General features: G+C 32.7%; 1 protein-coding gene across 3 annotated transcripts in view; it reads right to left on the reverse strand.

Moving 5' to 3' along the window:
- Positions 1–16,875, reverse strand: part of Nup205 (nuclear pore complex protein Nup205) — a 610,691-nt gene that overhangs the window by 127,036 nt on the left and 466,780 nt on the right. For all 3 annotated transcript variants that reach the window (XM_090405724.1, XM_090405715.1, XM_090405707.1), the window contains exons 28-29: positions 13,905–14,000; positions 7,180–7,334 (exon numbers count right to left, since the gene is read on the reverse strand). In XM_090405724.1, coding sequence (XP_090261850.1) covers positions 7,180–7,334; positions 13,905–14,000 — 251 coding nt within the window. The remainder of the gene's footprint in view (positions 1–7,179; positions 7,335–13,904; positions 14,001–16,875) is intronic.

Here is a 16,875-nt window from a genome sequence, read left to right on the forward strand (position 1 = left end):
AAAAGAAAATCTTATTAAGAAAATCATAAGTGAAAATACATTTACAGTACTATACTGGATTTATCGATACCGTAAGTTTACGTTGTCTGTTTACAAGATGAACTGTCTGTCAGTACCTACATCGATATTGTCTTATCTGATACAAAACACTGCAGATGTTTTATGTTACTACCACTAGACATCAAAAATGAAAAGATAATGTGAAAAAGTAATTTATATTTATTTACAGGTATAACGATTCATGCAATGATAATGAATAAGTAGCAATATGATTGGTTTATGGCAGCCTAGCCTAGACGCTAATTAATTAATCGTTCAAATTTTTTATTTTATTCTAATTAAATAAATTTAACTAATTAATTAATATCAATTAATTTTCTGAAATGATGACTTAACACTGCATCTTTATGTTTGTTTACATTACTCTCAACTGCAAATGGTGCCAGGGTACTGTGTGTAAGTGTTTGTGTGTGTGTAAGTTTTGATAAATCTTAACTTTTTATAATAGATTTGTGTATATTTTATGGTAGTAAATGATAAAATAGACTAGTTTGTGTGTGTGTAAGTTTTGATAAATCTTAACTTTTTATAATAGATTTGTGTATATTTTATGGTAGTAAATGATAAAATAGACTAGTGTCTACATATATTTTATGAATTCAGGACATATTTAACATTCTTAATTTTTTTCGATGTTTCTAGGCTAAGCGGTTCATCTGCAAGTTTTTCACATTGTTGCAAATCTCCAGAAAAATGTCCAGTATATTTATTGAAAAAATCCACATGTAAGTGGACCCATGCAGTTCAAACCTACATTGTTCAAGAGTCAACTGTATTGTCAAATTCTATGCATGTACTTAAGCTTTGTTCGTATATAATAAAATAACCAAATTTCTGCCATAAAAATTACTTCACTTTCTTTTAACTTCTATCTTCCCTGTCTACCATAAATAGTTGGCTTGCAGTGGATAAACTGAATGCTACACTCAGACAGGGTCACCTGATTTTAGTTGAAAGACAAATCAGGTGACCCTGTCTGTGTAGCATTCAGTGATAATGAATGTGGTAATTCCCATAGAATGTGGGAATTTCTTTCATAGTTTGAGCAACAGATAGAAGAGAGGAAATATGATAGAAACATACAAGTTGGTAAGATCTTATAGTATAGACACCAGTGGGATTTTGCAGCTCATGCCAGGTGGGTGCAGAACTTAGGATCATCTCTGGAAGTTAAGTAATGATGCAGTTAAGACCCATGTGAGGTTCAAGTTCTTCTCATGGGGTGCAGAATGGGTTACCAGTGAGTGTTTCCAAAAAAGATATGATAGGTATTTAGATACATTAGAATGCTTATTAATGTCTAGGTGGGAGATGAATTTCACTGTCTGGTGTGAGACCTTGACTTGCTCATTGGAGGTTTGAAGCACCTTGAAAGTTTCCATGTTTGGTCTCTAGAGAAGATTTTCCCAATTATGGAAAAAATAAACAAAAATACAAAAAAAATAAAATAAAAATAAATAAAATAAAATAAATAAAAATTACCAAAGAAACAACAACAAAAAACTCTTATCCCATACAAATGTTTACATTTTGTGGGTAGGAGTTACATAAAAAAATACATATATCCTCTGCTAAATCACTTTCTAGTGAATTAATTTATCGATTTTCTAAATATCTGTATTATCACTTGAATTTTCTTGAGTGAAACAATTTTGACATTTAAGTGATACGTGACATACACTAATCTGATACCCAGATAACTCTTCAGCAACTGCCCTCCAAAGATTGACTTAGTACACTACACTTATTTTAGATTTAATTACTATTATCGACATTATCTGACTTAAGTTAATTATTTTGAAACAATACTTACAATAAATTTAATACTAACTTTTGTCACCTTCTTATTACTTCATATAGCAGGAGTAACACGATGTCATTATTAGCAAAAAAAATCAGACTTTCTTGCTCAATTACTATTCTTTCAAAATAGAATTTGGAGTAACATAAGTTGGTTATGTTTAACTTGCCAGCTAAACATAACCAACCTAATACTTCTTCATGTGTAATTCAGCAAGGTCAGACCACTTTTATAATTCTTCCTTTCTTTCTTAATCTTTCCCTCTTTTACCTTTATGGTGTCGAGGGTTTCTATTCCTTATAACTGCAACTGTTATATGAGGATAAGGTGGTTGGCCCTATGCCTCCCAGTGTATCATATGTCTGTAGAAATGTTATGTTTCTACAGACATAATTGTGGGAGAAAAATACCCAGATAAACTGAGGAGAAAAGTCCTGCAGTCCATGCCCAAGACTGGCTAACTTGGCTATGTCTGAGAAAGATCCTAAGCTCCTCATCTCAACGACTGGAATTGAACCCAGGACAGTCCTTTCCCAGGCATATATGCAAAACCCATAGCCACTCGGCTAACCACACAGACCCCCCCCCCCCCCACACACACACACTTCTATAATATAATATAATAAAATACAAGTGGTCAGAAAATTTTCCTCTTGCTCTCATATACATGTAAGCTACATTTTCATACTTGACTGAAACTGACATATAACATTAATGTCAGTTTTCCAAGGGAAAAAAAAAAAAAAAGGAATACTCATAATAAACTTCTCAGAACATCACAGTCTACTAACAACAGAGAAAAAAAAGTTTGAATATTTTAGTCATATATTTCGCATGGCAATAGCTGAAGCATTTTCAAGGCAAAAGATAAAGTAAACAAAGTAATTTGAAGAATAGAACATGGAATATCAATTAAGCATTCAAAGATTTTGACTAGACCAAGTCCATTCAAAGGTGGCTGGGTTTTTTTGGCAATTTAAATGAATAAATGCAGTCTTCCAAAATATCTGGAAGCTTTTTTTAATTTTTTTTTTACATACATCTTTGTCTAAATAAGAATAAAAAAAAAATATCACACAAAAAAAAATCTTATATGTAAAAAAATGAGCAGATGTATTATGGAAGCATGATGTTAGTTGCATTTTAGAATCACCTACTCTACTGACATTATTTTTTTAATAATCAGCACTGTTGTAGTTATTGCTATTTGTTATATTACCCAGTTATTGTTTGGCCACCTATTTTAATAGGTGGCCAAACAATCACTAACATACGATACACAGATTACACAGTGATAATATTCACAAATGAACAGGAATTAAAATCCATCCTAAATCAATTAGAATGGAAAAGCTTAAGCCATGGTTTATGAACTATGGCTTAATAATAATTTTAAACAATGCAGAAGAGAAAGACATAGAAGGAATTGAAATTGTCCACAATTTCAACTACTTCAGAGTGATAATAACAAAAAAAAGACGTATGTAAAAAAGAGATAAGAAGAATGGCACTAGCTAAGAAAGCGATGACTGATTTAACTAAGATCTGAAAAGACAAGCATATCTCCAAAGATACCAAAATTAAGCTTGTAGAAACCTTAGTTTTTTCAATCTTTTTCTGTGCTTCTGAGTCTTGGACAATGACAAAAGATGATAGTAAAAGAACTGAGGTGTTTAAGCTCTGGTGCTGGAGAAGATTGTTAAGAGTGCCTCGGACAGAAAAATAAACAAACAAAATGTATCCTAGCAGAACTGAATATCCACACAAGACTGATAAACATAATTGTCAAGAGAACTGTGAAATAATTTGGACACATATGCAGAAGGGAAGGCAACTACCTGGAAAAAATAATAATAGAAAAAGAGGTAAACCCCCTACAGATGGATTGACCAAATATCATGAATCACCAGACTTAAACTAGAACAAGCATTAAGAGAAGCACAGGGGAGAAAGAAATGGCAAAGAATCATCAGGAAGATCATGAATCCTCGGACATTAGGGGATCGAAGGGAGAAAGAGAGATATTACCGCAAAAAAATAATCATAATTTAAAATTCTAAATATTTTAAAATAGTTTATGTTAGTATGTTTATTAGTTTTGGTTTCATAACACGCATTGTTGCGATGTGCCCATTATTGATGTTATTTTGTCAAAATGAAATGTGAAGCATTTAAAAACAATTTATGTACTTACTGGATTTGGATAGTTGTGTTACTTTTAGAAATTATATTGTAGTTTAAAATATTAAGTGTTGTGTTTTATGAAGACATTCTCTTGTTGCTAACGGAGAAAACGTGTCAGCCATTATACTTAGCTTCTCGCTTGCCACTTTCATTGACTGCGCATGCTCATGAGGAATTTGATGGGTGATTGACAGCTGACAGAGAGAGAGAGTGTTTGGTATCGAGGTAACGGAAACAACAAGAGAGCGTTCTGGGAAAAAAAAAAAAAAAGAGAGAGAGAGAACGCAGGCCAGCTGATATTTGGGTTCTGAGGAAATTAAGTTTTTTTTTTATGTGACAGTCGGAGGAAAATTAATAGTATATTCTGAAAAAAGAATCGTAGAACTGTGAGTTTTTAAAGTGGGAGACTGTCAATAAGTATTGGTAAATAAAAGAAGATATTGCTATTGACGTTCTAAAGGAATGTTCGAGAAAACGCTGATTGGAAAATTTCATACGTCTTAAGGACGCTGGATCTATTTGTTATTTCTACTGGAATAGGAGAAGGAATTTAGCAACTTAGATAAAACAGTAGAAGAAACTTTTTTGCTGGTACAAAAATTGAACTGCATGAGGTAAGAGTACCTATACTTTGGTAAATTCAGAATATCTTACTTCAGAGTGAGGAGGAATAATGTGTACTACATGAGGGTGATGAAAAAGGATCCTATGAAGAGAACCTTATATCTTCGGAAAAGGGCCTTAACTGAAAAACTGGCTATGAACATTTTGTTATTGTGTAAATAAAGTGTTTAGTCTAGTGGATGTGATGAAGTATATGTTAAACAAATCAGTAATAGAATGAGTTAGAAAATGGGCGATCTCTTAAGTGTAAGTTTATTTTAAAAGGCTTTGGATCCAATTAATTTTGTAGTTAGTTATGTAATTTTGTTTGAAGTGTATATATATTGTTTTTGTTTTATTAAATGTCTAATTTTTGTATTTGGTCTTGAGTCAGTGATTTTTTTGGATTCTGAAAGAAACAGTAAAAAGGTCATTGCACCAATCGGAGTGAACCTTGGGAATATATAAATTACACTCAGAAATAGAAATAATTGTTATAGAGAAAATCTCATAAATATGAGGATAGATTTAAAAAAAAAAAATAATAATAATCTTCTCATCTCTAACCAAAATGGCAAGGCATCATCATCAGGAAGGTCATGAGTCCTCAGACATTAGGAGATCAAAGGGAGAAAGAGAGATATTACCCAGAGGGTAGTTACATCCTTTAATGCTTTTAAAAGCAAAACATTAATCTCCCAATATGTAACCATTTTTATGTACTACTTTGTTATAAAGTATCAGTTTTTTATATATAAAGGTTAAAACAAACTGTCAAAATCAAGTGAACAATTTCACCTACATGTAACGTTATCTGTGGCAGTTTACTTTCTTCTTCACAACTGAGCCCTTCAATTAGGACCAACTCTGAAGAAACTATCAGGAAAGCTTTAGTATAAGTCTTTGAGAGGGATATGCCCAATGATTACTCTTCCGTTTAGTTCAATGGTCTCAATTTTCCAGAAGACAATGTTAAAAAGAGCCGAATATGCCAAAATTGTTGAATGAGGAACATGTAGAGTTCTGCATTCAACAATTCATTCAGTTACTACTTCCAGAATCAAGCAAGCTGTTCTTGCTTACATCCTTTTGATCTAATCTTTATCAAATGTGTGTGTGCCTTTAAAGTAGCTATACGATGCTAGCATAAGCTAGTGAAATGCTGGCATCGAAAATTTAGTTCTGTTATTAAATTGAGTATTTTCTATTTCTAGAAATACTATGGCATGAACATAACAGTCAGCTCTCTGTTGAGGTTTGCAACAGCTATACAGAGATCAATGATGGAATGAGCCTGACCATAGCCTCTTAAGATTTGTAATCTCAATAAAATACCAGATGAATAATTATCATCAATGATGCTGGTGACAATTATTTCTTGACAGTGAAATAACAGAGAGAGAGAGAGAGAGAGAGAGAGAGATGACCTATGCAGTCACAATTGTGAGATCGACAATAGAGTATTCAGGTCTAACATATGAATTTGATTTTGGAGAATATTTTCAAAGACCAATATGTATCGTAGTATACTGTAACAACAGTGAATTTGGAGAAGCAGTAGCAGGTTATCTAGCATGGAGATGACTTTTCAGAAGCAGAACAGAATGAATCACATGATACAGATGATTTGTTTGTAGTGAATAGCCTAAATGCAATCTTGTTAACTGCTTCTGTTACATTTGTGAGAGTAGTGTGAAATTTGCCTTTCACTGCATCTGAATTCCACTTGAGATGTGAATCTTTTACATGAGTTTTGAAATGGAACATAAGTCAGCCAGTCATGTATAAAAATGGAAAGCTTCCCCTTCTAGAAAAAAAGATTTCTTCCTGCAAAAGAGGAAAATCATGCAGAGAACATACAATTAACAGACATAAATATGGTTCATATATTTAATTGCTTAAAGAATAATTTCAAATGACAAAACCAGACATTTTGGACAATTCAGCAAAGCCATATGATGGAAATTTCTATCTCATAAGCTAGACATGTAAGCACCCTGATCTACACAAAATTAAGATCAACAGTTATCCCAGGATAGTGTGAGAATTAAAAGGTTGCAATTCCAGCAACAAGACTGACAAGACCAAATTCCAGCTGTTAAATATCATAAACTGGTCAATATATTCTATGAATCTTTCATTAAGATCTGAATATTACTAGTTTCTTCATTAAAAATGAGTTTTTTTTTTAACAGTGCTGGTGACTCAACACTTCTCAATTAATACATAATTTTATTTTTGTAAGTAAACTCCATCCAAGAAAGATGATAAATATTGTATTTAGTACTTAGATTATCTAAATACTAAATGTACAATAGGTTTATTATTGTACATTTACTACACTCTAGAGGCCAAAGAGATAGATTTTTTCATTTCAGCCACAAAAGACTTCCAGTAAGTCTTCCATGATGGGACCACAAGAGTTCACCACCTATAACTTAAAAAATTTCTTGAACATCCATGCCATAGTGGGATATTAACATTTGGACAATACCATGTACATATATATATATATCATGAAATCACTTTACCTTTGTTACATCATGACCACTGCATGCATCTCTGCACATTACTTCCATTAACACTTCACCAAAACCCATTAGGGTATCCATGAATTCTCGGCGAAGTTTTTCAATTTCAGAAACCTGATCTAAGATCATTGACTCTATTCCAAGTGATTCAGTTCCTAAAAAAATAAAATAAAAAATAATTATATGAAATTAAAACAAATAGTAAAAAATGAAAAGAATAAGTAAATGTCCTTTCTTTTCATGCATTATACAAACTTACAGAGCTAATCTATAAAATTTAAATATAAATTTTTCACAATATTTATTTATTTTGAGATTGTGAAGGAAATATATATATTATTATTGCATGGGCACCTCCATGGAGTCTTAAGACTCATTATGGGAGACCCAAACTAAACACAATAACTATCATACCTCTCCTTGAAACCCTTAACAGACAAAACATTCACAACTGACTACTCAGGCACCCTATTCCATTCATTCACCACTTTCCAAGTGAAAAATCTAGTCCTCACATCATTACTAACTACACTCTCATCCAACTTCCAGGGATGACTTCTTGTTCTTCTCCTTGTAGACAGTGATAAAATATTTCTGCTACATTATTCCTAAAAAATCCTTTTAAGTAAATTAAATGTTTCTATCATATCTACTCCCATCCTTTTTTTTCCCCCCACATATTAGCCAACTTTTGCAAGCCACAAACCCTCAATGGAATGAATATTAATGCAATATTTCATTAGAGTTCTAACATTTCAAGACATGATAGCAACATTTCAACCTCAACAAAATAAAGTGAAAAAGGAAAGTAAGTAAAACCAGGGAAGTTTAAGGCAAAATTATTACAATACAGTAAGAATGCTTCAATAAAGGAACAATTAAAAAAATAATATATCATGCTAGATACAACATTGGGAAAAATTCAAAACTAACATTAAACAAGCTGCACATACATAAAGCATTTGGACAAAAAGTAGAAAACATAAAACAAAATGGCCACCTTAGGATAACGAAAAAATAAAACAGCCACCAGAAACAATAAAAAAAATGGGCATTTAATATATATTTGCAAGATAAGAATAATATAGTCAATTATGAAGAGCATAATGAATAAAAAATGAAATAAACAACAAAATAATAAGACTTATGAAACAAAATAAAATGGGAAGGTTATTCTAGCCAACAGGAACATGACCATTATAAAGCACAGAAACAGAGAATAATGGATCCATAAAGAAAATAAATAAATATAACAGTTATAGAAAGAGAACACTGGGAAAGTTATTTTACTCGATTATACAAAAGTGAAGAAATAAAAATGTCAGAAATATGAAATCCAGAAAATAAAGAAGACATTGAAACACAGAGCATTGTGATAAAAATCAGTCATCTTAAAAATTGAAAAACAGGAAATCCACCAAAATTGGTTTAAGTTAAGAAAGAATGGGAACTGAAAACATGAAATAATTAATCCTTATCCTTAATAACTGATCCTTAAGAAAAGATAATTAATGAATGGAGGAAGAACGTTACAATATGAATATTTAATGATAACTAAATACTTAAGGAATTGACAGCGTACACTAGAAATATAAATTAAATCAAATTTAATATATACTTTCCAATATTTCGGCAACGTCACGTTGCCATCTTCATGAGAACTTAAGATAAAGACACATGCACACAAATACTACATAATGGCAAATGTTATGCTGTTATGTTATATCATTTGCTGTTATGTAGTACTTGCGTGCAAGTGTCTTTATCTTGAGTTCCCATGAAGATGGCAATGTGACGTTGCCAAAATATCGGAAAGTATATATTAAAGTTGATTTAACTTATATTTCTAGTGTATGTAGCCAATTCCTTAAGTATTTAGTTATCATGTATAACTAGTGTATAAGCCTTTCTACAAGAATGAATATTTAAATCAACAAAATCTGAACCCAAAAACTATTGTGGAATACATTTACCGTTTACTAGTTTAATATGCACAACAATTATTAAAGAATTGGAATCCCAAATCCAAATCTTCAACTAAATTATAACGAGAACATCAAGGAATTCCTAAGAGGAGAAATGTTATATTTGGTGTGAAATAATTAATAAAAAAATCAAGGCTATAAAAAAAATTGTGTGTGTGTTTATAATTAAACTAATATAAATTTTACTTATGTAATTTTTATCAGCATAGAATATTTGCCCCAGTATCAAGAGTATTTTTAGTGGGATGCCCTTGATATTTGGGCATCCTGCTTCAGTCCTTTAATTTGAAATTAAACAACCAGAACAAACGGTAGGTTCAATAATGAAAATGATGGAACCACACACACACACACACACACACACACACACACACAAATGTGATATAGTGTGTCTGGTGGAGATAGCATGCTCCACAAATCCTAATTGTTCCAGCTCATGGCATTTAATATAGTCTAGATGTTCATCATGGTGAATGGCCATGTTTCAGCCAATCTACCTGTTTGGCTGAAATATGATAACCCAGGAATGACTTCTAATGGGACAATATTGATCAAAGTACATATAATAAACAACTGTTATACTAACTAGTTTCACCAACTAAGGCTGTTGGCATCTTCAGGGTACATAACTGATGTAAGGCACTAAAAAGTAAAAAACTGTTACAAACTATAATCAACCGATTCCAATTATATTAGACAAAGAATAGAGCATGTACAATACATGCATAGAGCATGCATGATCTCACTTGTTATTTAGGAACGTTCTATAGTTGGCACTGTAATTCAGTTCTGGTGAGTTAAGAGATCTAATAAGGATTTGACAAGGACTAATCTTGCCCGTGATCTGGAATCACGGGCAAGATTAGTCCTTGGTTCCTGTTAAGGTTTTGTATACAGCAGGTAACTGCTGTGGCTTCTTTAAAAATTCGGGAGTGGAAGTCCTCCTCTTGATAACCCATACTGACAAGGAATTTGACACTCTTCACAGTGGGCTACAGGAGAAAACCCCATGTTTTACATAGCTAGAATAGTATAAATTTTGTTGATAGGGTGAAAGGATAGATACTTATAGGCCAAGAGATTTAAGTAGTTTGGCTATACTTTCAGAAATACCTTTAACATAAGGAATAGAAACACAACGGACCACCTCTGAATCACCTTCATGATGAGAGGCTGATGACAAGGAAACTCCATAACTATCAATGATGTGGTTCATATAAGATTCAGCCAAACAGGTAGATCTGCAGTGACATGTCGCAATGAACATCTAAACTACATTAAATGCCATGAGCCAGAAATGGGACTTTTGGAAACACTATCTCCATAAAAGTAATTATCACACAGAATGCTTATTTAAAGAAAGTTGTGAAAGCTTGGTACATCATCTGAATTTAAACAGAAGTGATAAACTAAAATTATCCCTTTTATGGGAACTAGTTATTCTTCATGAGTTTGGGAATAAATTTTATTTATTTATGTATAATTTTTAATTAATTACTGATCTTTTGTTAATGTTATTTTATTAAAACCTTAATGCATGTAGTTCACATGGTTCTGTTCTAGCTGTTCAATTTGAAAGTCATACTAAAGATGCTCTTGATACCGAGGCAAAAATTCTAAGTTAATAATAAAATATTCTTCTTCTTTTCCATCCTCAAGATAGGTTGAGTCCCATTTGGTAAAAGCCTTCGACCTTTCTCTGTCTAAAGGAAGCTCTTTCATATGCCAACAGCTTAGAAAGTCCAGTGCAGTTCTAAGGACTATATGCCACATTAATCTTGGTCATTCCCCTGGATCCTACACCCTCCATAGTGCCTTCAAATACCAGGCGAGAAAATGTGACCAAACCAATGGAGTTGATGCTTTTTAACTGTGTTAAGAATTGTTGAATTAGGGATATTCAAATTGTACATTTGTCTGTTTCTGTCCAATGAGTTCTGTTGATTTTCCTGAAGCATTTCATTTCTTTTTTAAACAAGTTTCTATCCCATAGAGCTGTTGGTGGTATACTTTCCTATCGTTTTATTTTTAGAACTGTAGGAATTTTGTTTTTCTAAATTTTATTCAGTTTATTCAATATTTCCTATGCTATTTATTATACGAAGATTACCCTCCAGATATTGCAAAAATGTTTCAATTTGTTATCTATTCAGGTTATTTTAGTTGGAAAAACAAGTTCTACAAACAAGTTGAAGGTATTGCCATGGGTAGTCCTTTGTCTCCACCTTTGGCTAACTATTTTTTTGAAACAATTCGAAGAGACTATGTTTTCATCCATTCACCCTCAACCATCTCTTTGGTATCGTTATGTCGATGATGTTTTTGCCATTTGGTCACATACTGAAGATGAGCTTGCCATCTTTCTACAACAGATAAATAGCCTTCATCCTCGTATCCAATTCACCATGGAAAAGGAAAATTCTGGTACTTTATCATTTTTGAACATCCTGCTTACTTGAACTTCTTCTGGTACCTTATCTACAAGCGTCTTTCGAAAGCCAACATTTACTGGCAGATACGTTCATAAAATGTCTACTCACCATACATCTCAAAAATTTGGCATTCTTAAATTTCTAATTAATACGGCACATAAAATTTGCTCTTCTCCAGAAATCTTACAACAAGACCTTTCCATCATTAAAAAGTTAATGGTATCTAATAATTACCATCCTAATCAAATCCAACAGATAACTGAATCTTATGTTCCAATACCTAAGGTTTCTTCAACAGTTCGCAGAGCTCCAATCCCCTACATTCCAGGAATCTCAGAACCTGTAGGTAGAATTTTAAAAAAGTACCAATTATATTCCTATTAATAAAATTTCTTCCTTATTGCCTTCTACAAAAGATAAACTGTCATCTCTGTCTTTGGCTGGCGTTTACAAAATTCCTTGTGAATGCGATGCTTCTTATTTTGGACACACTGGCCGTTCTGTGGAAAAAAGAATTAAAGAATGTCAATATTATATTGATTACAACCAACCTCAGAAGTCTGGTCTAGCACAACACAGTATTACTATTATCCATAATATCCAATGGGATAAAGCTATTCTACTTCATAGATGCAGGTTCAAATATGAAAGCCTCTTTAAAGAAAGTTGTGAAGCTTTTTTACACCGACCGAATTTAAATCAAACTGATTGCCTCTCTCTCTCGAAGATCTGGGAGAATTTTATTTTATGTAATCATTAAAAACCTAATTATCTTAAATATTTATTATTTATTAACTTCTTTCATTTCCTAGCTTGCGACAACATTGTATTTTAATAGTGATCCACCGAATATTCGTTACCTGTATTCTATTCCTATCTGTTTGTAACACTGAAAATGTACTATTATTTTTAGTATGAAATATCTACCTTATTTATTAATTAAAGTTATTACTGTGGACTTACGTGTTGTTTTTTAATAACTTGTTCTATGGTTTCCTGATTAAGCATTATCTGTATATTTTTTGGATGTCTTTCAATTTTCATTATCTTTGTTTTACTTGAATTTATAATCATATTATAATTTCTGCAAATTTCTTGTAATTTTGCAAGCTTGTACTGGAGATATGATTTGTTATCTGTTATACACTGGTGTCCAAAACTTAAGGATGAATACTATTTCTGAAGATTACAACTGCAAATTCAAATGAATCCAAATCAGTTATGGCAATTTGCATAACTGATGATTTCAAGCAGAAAGCAAGTACACATTCAAATTTTTGAATCGTGTGCAAAAGGATCGTGTGATAGCACTCAACAGAATAAAAGGCAAAAGGCTGGGCTAAGTAAATTGTGTTTGAACAAAGCATTTTTTGTGAAGAAATAAAGTTGTAAACTTGGATGTCTTGTAATACCTCAAAGACATTACTACATGATTTTATGCAGGGAAGAATTATTGGAAAGATTGAAGAAGGCTACAAAATTACTGATTGCAGGAAAGTTTGGAATTTCACATAGCATTGTATTCAGGGCCTGGGCAGCGCTTCAAACCAGTGGAATGTGTTCCATTTTGCTAAGTGGTCACCCTCACTCTGCCATGCAGCATGAAAACAGATTTTTGCTTATAACAGCAAAATGTAATCGATGCACCATGGCAGGTCAGATTGCAAGCAAACTGTGGCAAGATGTTTGCAACATATATGACTGTAGTCTGCATCCCCTTTATCCACAGCTCATCGTAGACCACATCTTTAGTGGTATTGTATCCATCAAAATTGGACAAGACACCAATGGACTAATGTATTCTCTACGAGTCATTTTAGTCTTTCCTCTGATTCTATATGGCACTTGATCTGGTGTAAAAGCAGTACTGCTTACCATCGTGAAAAGGATAGGTACGGTGGTGCTAAGATAGATGATGGTGTAGGGAGGCATTGTGCTTAATGGATGCACTGAGCTACAAGTGCTGGAAAAAGGGACTATGACTGGTTATCAATATTGCAACAAAGTTCTTCAAAATCATGTTAGATTGTTCCATGGTGCTGTAGGTGAAGAATTCATTTTTATGGATGACATTGCCACATCACATGATACATGAGTAGTGGAGATACTTCTGGAGACTGAGGATATTAATGAACTTGAGTGGCCAGCATACTCCTCAGATCTTAAACTCACAGAACAATTTGGGAAGCAATAGGGAGATGCACTGCTGTCAGAATTCTCCTCCAGAAAATAATCATGCATTAAATAAACTTTTTTATACTGTTATCTAAAAACCCACACTTCTATGTATTAAACTGAATTTACTTACTGGATATACTTCGTTTGTCTCTTGGCCTTTGCACTATTCTAAGAAGATTAAGAAGAGCGCCATAGTAATTAGAACGAACTCTCTGAAGTCCACCACCTATATAATATACATACATATATAGATAGATAAGCAAAGATATATTGATGCACATTTAGAACTTGTACTCTATTTTAATAATGTAAACTTAATCATGCACTAATATTACGTTATCCTATATACCCTGTGAAGATACATATCAGGAATTGAAGATGGCAATACACACACACACACACACCATACAAAGTGATACACAGTATTCTTTTCATCAGCTGGTAAAAAATTAGGATTAACTTAAGTTTCACACAAGTAGAAAATGGATTGAAAAAGTAGAAATAAACTCTGGATTGAAAAAGGATACAATACAAGAAACAGAAAAATATACAACCAAAGATCACTTTTACATGGAATGTTAGAGGAACAGCACATAAAGATGAAGAACTGGAGAAAAATACGTTATAGATAACAAAAAATTTAAAACATTTATAATACATTATCATAAATAAGCAGAATAAAGGAAGCTGAAAGAGCAAAAGCATGACCTATGCTGATGATATCTCGAGATCAGAAAAAATAATTCACTAGAATTACTGGAACATAAGAACAGTAGAAACGAGATTCAAAATACAAACGGGAAACATGGCAATAAGCGATTTATGCTCAGGAGAAAATAAATTGTTTCAAATAAACAATCAGTTTTAACAAATAGACAACAGCATAGAAAAAATAAAAAATAACTATATATTTATATTAGGTGATCTAAAATTAGGATGGATGGTTAATTTGGATTTAGTAGTGTAAGAACAGCTAAAGTCATAATGAGCTGCTACCAAGGTTAAATAGAACATGTGTTAATCAAAAATAAAAATTAGATAAATTGTAAACAAGGAAAAAAAAATTAACCATTGCACTCCATTACTTCATTCCTCATGGGACAGAGTACACAGAATATTTGATGCTCATTTGCACTTTTCTCTTAAGTGATGAATGTGTGCAGGGAATGTAAGCTTTAGGTAAATGTGAGCCATAAGAACTTGGTTACTGGGATAACAGTTTGTTCCATTCATTACTCTGGGTCTAGGTGAAAGATTATGTTTTTGGCAAAAGTATGCATAGACTCTTTTTTCCTACCAAAAACTTGAACCCATTACTAAGAGCCTGTGAACAGAAGTTTCTTTCCATTATCCTCATGTTACAAGAATGACAGAAAATTGTAATGTCATTAACAATACAGTGCTTTGCCTACTGTGGGAGGAAGTTGTTTAGTGATTGAGTTTACTTTCACTGCAAAGAGTGTTGCACTTGAGACAAACCTTTGGGAGCACTCTCATCTTGACAGTATGGTGACTTCAATATAAAGAGGGAAATGACCACTGGGAGCATGGATATAAAGGTCTTTTAATATAGCATATATCCAGGCTGTGTCATAACCTTTTTTTTTTTAATGTCAAAGAAAACTGAAATCAGAGGTTCACATTTCAGGATTGTATCTCTGATAAATCTCTCTAAATGGAAGAAATGGTCTAATGTCTACGGATGTCTACAAAAGTCACAATGTGTGTTGGAGAAAGGATCGTTGTTTTCTATATAACATTAACCATTTACACCAGGATCATACAAAGATAGCTGCTCAGCAATATGATAACTGTTTGTTATGTAAGGATATAGCAAGAAAAGGAGATCCACAGAAGATGGGGGGATGTTTTATCATTTCACAATTCAGGATGTGAAAGCAGAATCAGTGAAGATGAGGCAAGAGATGAAGCAATTGAGTAAAACAAGAAGAATAACATGTGTATGAGAGGCAGAGAAAGGCTGGAATATAAAAGTGGGCAATGTGAAAAAAGAGTTCAATGATTTGAGAGTAGGCCATGCATGGAGATTCAATTATTAGAGGTGTGGATAAGTGAAGATGCATAAGATTTGCTTTCCTGGGAGCAGATTGGCAGAATGATTGAAGCACTGCATATGAGGTGTAAGTAAGCAAAAGAGTTGGTGGTAGTATGAATTTAAGGATGGATATCCAGAAGTTGGTAAGAAGGGTAAAAGATAACAGTGTGGTAAGAACGGTAGTCGGTGTACTGCTCACGTATAGTGATGAGTTGAGACAGTGAGTGATGATTATGAATGGAATGTTAATGGAGTTGTGTAAGGAGAAAGGTTTGAAAGCTTCCTCCTCATTCTTTCTTTACTTACAGTACTAATGGATTATTATTTTTCACATGAAAGTCTGTCCAAACTATTCCAAATGGTTGCAGGAAGAGAAGATAAATCTGTATGAACAGTATATGTTTAGGCAGTCTATTTCTGAAAGTTCATACCTTGTGTGAGCTATATGTTCTTTAAGTAATGGGACTTCCATGTGCTAGTAAATTCTTAATGCTCGCTTCATAATGAACTGCCTGCAAAATTTCACAAAATGAAAGATGACACCATTGTCTCTACACTTTAACTGAAATGTTAATCTATTGTAGAACAGTTTTTGTTTATTTATGAGTTTTTCAAATTTATTCATTTTTTTAAGCAAAAGCTCACTGCGAGTTTGTATCTCACTGTGTAGGCTTCTGTGGAGAAAGGACATATTAGAATCACTATTTTCTAGTATTAAACCACTCACAAAGAAGTCAACTAGTTTCATGAAAAAACTTTGTTTCACTTCATCAGGAAATGGCATGAATACATTAAAAAACTACAAGCAAAGTAATAACAGTTAACATTTCTAGTGTGCATTTGCTTTAACACTGACTGCTGGTTCATGAGTTGCTATATACTGCTGGTAGATACAAGTATGTGATGGATTAAGGAGACTAGATTTGAGGTAAAGTTGTCCCTTGTTTTTTGTTACACTGTAGAGGATACTTCATAATTTCAGATGATGAACAACCATAATGATAGATTACCACTCAATAAAATAGTTATAAACGAGTCTTCAAAA

The sequence above is a fragment of the Typopeltis vanoorti genome, chromosome 2 (assembly GCF_054136105.1).
Source record: "Typopeltis vanoorti isolate ZY-2024b chromosome 2, IOZ_Tvanoo_1.0, whole genome shotgun sequence".
Classification (NCBI taxonomy): Eukaryota; Metazoa; Arthropoda; class Arachnida; order Uropygi; family Thelyphonidae; genus Typopeltis; species Typopeltis vanoorti.